Source organism: Botryllus schlosseri, chromosome 1 (assembly GCF_051294905.1).
Source record: "Botryllus schlosseri isolate E-star chromosome 1, Bs_hap1, whole genome shotgun sequence".
Lineage (NCBI taxonomy): Eukaryota > Metazoa > Chordata > Ascidiacea > Stolidobranchia > Styelidae > Botryllus > Botryllus schlosseri.
This window is the reverse complement of record NC_137236.1, coordinates 15,307,496-15,313,209: the sequence shown is the minus strand read 5'-3', so window position 1 is coordinate 15,313,209 and position 5,714 is coordinate 15,307,496. Positions and strand designations below refer to the sequence as shown.

Genomic DNA, 5,714 nt, shown 5'->3' with positions numbered 1-5,714 from the left:
TATCAATCGTTCGTTTGGATGATGAAGATTGAGTTTGTCAAAGGGATATTAAGTGGCAATTAGTGTAGTCATCAGGAACGTACGGATATTAGGCACCCCTCGTCTCTGGCCTCAAAAACAGATTTGTGTGTAGATTTATCTGTAGTAGGTAATACTGTAGCGCGCCATTGCGGCTGTTGAACAGCCCTACCCGCAATAGAAGCGGGTTGCTCTACACGTAATATTACAATTTGCAAAGTAGGCCTAGTCCGATCACCGATCGGATCTTTGCGTCACGCCCAACTAGATAATTTCGGATTCACGATGCACAATTAGGGTGTATTATCTATTTTTTAAATGTCATAGTTGAATTAATACGCTAGGCGCGTCCATCTAAAATGCGCAAGCGCCACAGTTTTGTTTTGCTTTTCAGCAGCAATGCGTTTTGCCGCTTATTTTTTGTACATTGCACAGCATTCGTTGTATGCCACCGATGGCGGTGGGCGAATTGTCTCGCTGTTATCATTGTAACTTCCACGAGCTCGTGAGTAATGAAATAAGTAGAGATCGGCTGATCAATTATTTGGATTATTGCATAGCAATGTAAGCACTCAAATACCACAATGACACCAGTGTGAAACCGCGCAGACATTTACATCTGATCACGCCAATTATTAAAATATGATTTGTTTTGAAAGCTTTGAACTTGATGACTTTATCATCTTATAACTTGCATGTGCAAAAAAATGCGCAACCCACATCCACAGTGACAGTGTGAGGTGCAGATTTTAAAAACGATTATTTTGATATCATGTTTTTGCAAGCTTGGTGTCAAGATTCTCCTCCGTTTTGTGTGGGACAATATGTAGGCCGATATTGTATTGATCCTGACTTCATACTTCGTGTTATCATTAACAGGTCCATAATCATAATGACACAACGACTATATTTTGTTGTTGAATTTATTAATTACGATAACTCAGCAGCTTTCGTACCAGAGACATGGGTTGTGGGAAAAAAGAGGTGCTTCTGGCCGCCCGCAAAATTGTCAAGCAGAGTTAACAACCTGCTGAAAAATTTTACGGATCCTAAAGAGACCTGGCCATCATACGCGATCAAAATTATAGCCGAAGCTAGTATGTTGTTTTCAAGTTTCGAGTAGGCTAATCTTTACGTTTTTTGTATATTTTCTAGCTTCGTTTGAAGAAGCGGAAAAGAAAAGGGATCGGTCGCTGCACCAGACAGATCCAGAGATTTCAGAATCGTGTGATGGACTGCCTGCTGAACGGATGTAAGTAAATCTTTTGTTAATTGAATCGGAAGGCAATGCTTGCAACCATCGGCGCCGACTTACGAGGTGGCGCAGCCACCTCGTGACCATATTTACGAGGTGGCGGCCACCTCGTACAAAATGCTCAAACGCCCAAGTGATTTGTGACCAGTAATTAGTAATAAGGCGAATCGATGCGTCCTCGTTAGAGACGTCTTCGATTTCGATACGCGCGTGTGCCAGGCACGGGGGTTTCGGGGGTCGTACTTTCCTATTTGAAAAGCGAAACCACGTCATGTTGAAATGATCTTTCTAACTCTATAATTCAGTTGCAATTCAATAAAAGTGTGATCAGTGTTCCGCGCGCCGGATTTGCGAGAAACGTGTTGTCAATTAGCGAGAAGAATCTGTGATGATCTTCCGCTGAGATGGTCGCGAAATGGGGTCATTCATTCTCGTGCGCGTGGCAATCGTCGCTAGCCTGATTTATCGCGTCTCGATCAAGCCTGGTTCAGCAGGCTTCAACAATCGCATCTGCCATAGGCCCAGTTTACGCTATATTATCGCTTAACTGCGCAATCGTATCTGAATAGTGCATTAGCGGCTTCGGCCTGGTGTGCACGATATCATCGCTGGCCTAGACAATAGCATCTGCAATAGACCTGGAGTGAAAGATATCATTGCTGGCCTATGGCCTAACTATCGGGCCTAGCATGATTTGGCCCCTATCTCTCGCTGGTTTCGATAAATCGTCCCCTATAAAGTTGGGCAATTAGTACATTCTGACGTAACAAGCAAATGACGCATCATTAGTAAAGAAAGTTGTTATCTCATTAGGCCTCTTCATCGCAATGCTTATATTATGTTCCAATATATCATCCAAGGTTCGTTCTAAGAAGCAAAATAAAAAGCAAAATAAATGTAATCGTGAGTAATCGTGATTACTTTTCCAATGTAATCGTGATCGACTACTTCCTGATTTTGCTGGTATCGTAATCGTAATCGCGACATTCAGAAGTAATCGTAATCGCAATCAATTACATTCATGAAGTAATCACCCCATGTCTGGTGCTGAGAAGCACCATCCTAGATCTCCTCTGCCGACCAGGCGCCCAAATATACGTTCTGCTTTTCTGAAATCTAAATTATATGCACCCATATTCGTTTTAAAAAAACCATTCATGAGCTAGCTAGCTTCATGATAGGTAATCGGAGCGCGAAATTGGAGGGTGTGTTGGTGTACGCCTGTAAATTGGAATTCATTTCTGCGCTGATTCGTTTCTCTAACAAGGCTTTGCCAGTGACATTAATCCGAAAATGCAGCAATACAGCTTAAACACCGACATAATGAGAAAACAATTGTCGCGACGAAAGCTACTCAATATGGTGTCACACTCAAAACCGATTCGTGGTGATACTGATTAATTAGATTACATGCTTTCTCATTTGCCATCATCCATATTTCTTGTTATCTACTTGATACATTCGTACTACAAAATTGTCGCACAAAGTCATTTTTCGCTCATCTATTTTGTGAATGTCGCCGGTGCCGACAACTATTTTACTTGAAGGATATTATAGTTATTGCTAGACAGTATTTTCAAAATTTGATTCGTAAATTAGTATGAAGTAAAGTATTTTAGGACAGATATATTGGCACCATGGGAAAAATATGAATTTGGAATCGGTCGAAATTGGTGACGATCTAATTATAGTTCATTTTTTCTACAGTCTTGCTGTATTTTAGGTTTCTCAGTCAAAAAGCCTACCAGCATAGACGGACAAAGCAATCAATCGCTCCACTCTCTCGACGACGATGAAATAGAAGCTGGTGAGGGCGGTCATCTATTTTGTGAATGTCGCCGGTGCCGACAACTATTTTACTTGAAGGATATTATAGTTATTGCTAGACAGTATTTTCAAAATTAGATTCGTAAATTAGTATGAAGTTAAGTATTTTAGGACAGATATATTGGCACCATGGGAAAAATATGAATTTGGAATCGGTCGAAATTGGTGACGATCTAATTATAGTTCATTTTTTCTACAGTCTTGCTGTATTTTAGGTTTCTCAGTCAAAAAGCCTACCAGCATAGACGGACAAAGCAATCGATCGCTCCACTCTCTCGACGACGATGAAATAGACGCTGGGGAGGACGTGCCCGACTGCTTGGATGGCGAACCAGATAAATCTCTCGATGACAGTGAAATTGACATTGGTGAGGATATAGCAACCTCCGTCTAATCCACTCCAAATCACAGTCGCGGTGTGTATGATTTTTATTTCCGCAGTATATAAAAAATAAAAATTATCATTTTTATCTTACAGGCATATCAGCTCAATTGCAAGCCAGCATGGATGTTGCATTGCGAGCCATGGATGCTAGATTGCAAGCTACATTGAAAGCTACATTGAAAACCATGGGCCATAAAGTCCTTAACGTTCAACAAGACATCAAGCAAATGTCAAAGAGTGTTTACAAAACAGAAAGAAACATGGACTTGATTCTGCCACACTTCAAAGTGTCTCTGCCTACAGAACTCCCTGCTGCGTTTCCAATTAAAGATGGCGAGGAACTCAAACAGATGGATCAGCTTGTAAAAAGTGATTCTGGAGTATTTGAACAAATTGTAAAAAATACCCCTGCCAATTAAGGTGCAGGCGCGTACTAATCTGCACTTTCTTATAGGTGAAGGCTCTTATCGGTGTTGGTGGAAATACTACTGACGAATTCATAAGGCGGACAATGCCAAGACTAATGAAAAATGAATTTGCAAATTGCTGCAGTGTCTTCGGAAGAAAGGATGACAAAATCTGTCTGAAAGATACAGTAATTTTTAATAGTGTTTTTGGTATGTTGCTCGATAGAATTTGAAGTATTTTATTCAGTTATGGACTGATTTATCTTGAACAGCTGCAGTCAAGATGAACTTGGCCACAAAAGAATGCACCGAAAAGGACGTTGAAAGCTCCATTCGAAAATGGCTTCAGAACTCCAGAGATCGTGCCGGCGGTTCAAGGTACGGACAAAAGAGGAGTCAAGAGTGCCACAATCTGAAGCATTGGGGTTACCTTCAACCAGAAAAGCGCGGCGTATTCATAATATCAATCGTTTCATTTAACTGTGAGCACGCAAATAGTGTTCCGATTGTATGATAATCCAAGCTACCTCGGCTGTGTGGCTATTGCACTCTGGACGTTTCTGTGCCAGGATATACCAAGACATTGAAATATTGCCGGAGGTGCTCAAGTGGGAGTTATGCATTACCAAATTTGAAGTGGAAGGAGCAATTTCCAAGACATGTAAAAACTATTTCAGGTGGAAGTACAAAATGAATTGAGTAGTATCAGAGAGTAGACTTTTTTCAATGGATTCCATAATCTAGCAGTTAATCGGGGAGGCTAATTTCGAAATATGTATCTCTGTAGGCTAATTCAAAATGACTAATTTATGCGTCCACTATAGATAAAGAGGCTTTTTCGTGCTGTTGTTTAAACAAACTTATCCTGAAACTACTAGCCACCTTTCAAAATCCTAATTGTAAAGAATAAGTTGTCAGTTTTTCGTAAACTGTTCACAGTGTTCAAGTAGAAGTTGGGAGTAGTCTACACATAGTTGCTTGAGTAAGTGGTGCAAGTAGGCAAAACCTATTGAAGAATTCTGAAAGAGTAGGTGAGTGCAGTCGTGTAATTTCCTTGCCGAGTCATATCTTGATGGAAACCTCCCAAATGTACGATGTACGAATGTTACATTGAATATATTGGATGGTTTTCTGTAGCCGATGTTGATGCTTATTTATTTGCACAGAGAAATTCTGCGTATCTGTTGTGAAACTAATAACATACGTCTATCGTTATGTTGAATCGGGGAATTTGAAGTTGGCTCGTCTTGTTAGTTTTAATATCTGCCTTGCATAGAACGACATTATCCTTCCATTAGAATGGTCCACGTGTTAAGTTGAAAAATTTGGGAATGTGTGTGTTGCATTCAAAATTATTCGCACCCAGAAATTCCCTAGGCCTAGAACACAAATTGATAATGAACATCTTTGCACTGTTGAGGGTAAAGAGGAATTGCCCAATACCCATTGCAAACTCTTCACATTCCAAAACTGATCTCGTACCTGCTGCCTCTTCCGATTTTAATTAATGTCATGATTTGACGAATCAAGTTTGACCTGCATATTGAGTGACTACGGTAACCGATTTCAATTGATCACTGCTTCATATAATAATGATTTCTGTTCATATCCTTGCCATGTTTTTTATTATTCTATTCCTTGCTGTATGTGATGCCTTTTGCACATGGTTTTCCAATTTCTTTATCATGCATTACCTTGCTTCATGTGACACTGCCTTTGTACATATTCTTGCCATGTCTTTTAGTATTCTTTTGCTAGATTGCGGTAATTGCTTCTTTTTCAAGTCTTGCCAATTTTGATAATTTTTTCATCGCTGCCTCAA

The 5,714-nt window shown here is 40.1% G+C and overlaps 1 protein-coding gene across 2 annotated transcripts; it reads left to right on the top strand.

Moving 5' to 3' along the window:
- Nucleotides 1–203: 203 nt before the first annotated feature.
- On the top strand, nucleotides 204–5,269 carry LOC145443148 (uncharacterized). Of its 2 annotated transcripts, XM_080321144.1 has the most exons (7): nucleotides 204–1,115; nucleotides 1,174–1,270; nucleotides 2,997–3,080; nucleotides 3,316–3,468; nucleotides 3,579–3,880; nucleotides 3,940–4,102; nucleotides 4,165–5,269. In XM_080321144.1, exons 2-7 carry the CDS (start codon nucleotides 1,249–1,251, stop codon nucleotides 4,404–4,406), a joined length of 966 nt encoding a protein of 321 aa, XP_080177270.1. In that variant the 5' UTR covers nucleotides 204–1,115; nucleotides 1,174–1,248; the 3' UTR covers nucleotides 4,407–5,269. The 2 variants fall into 2 exon arrangements, with proteins under 2 accessions (XP_080177270.1, XP_080177276.1); XM_080321150.1 differs by lacking the exon at nucleotides 2,997–3,080.
- The last annotated feature ends 445 nt before the right edge of the window (nucleotides 5,270–5,714 follow it).

Excerpts from the sequence above, each read along its gene's own strand:
- LOC145443148 (XM_080321144.1), top strand. The coding sequence starts at position 1,249 with ATGGACTGCCTGCTGAACGGAT. Across the intron at positions 3,881-3,939 it reads CTGGAGTATTTGAACAAATT|GTGAAGGCTCTTATCGGTGT; the intron begins GTAAAAAATACC and ends ACTTTCTTATAG. Across the intron at positions 4,103-4,164 it reads AATTTTTAATAGTGTTTTTG|CTGCAGTCAAGATGAACTTG; the intron begins GTATGTTGCTCG and ends TATCTTGAACAG.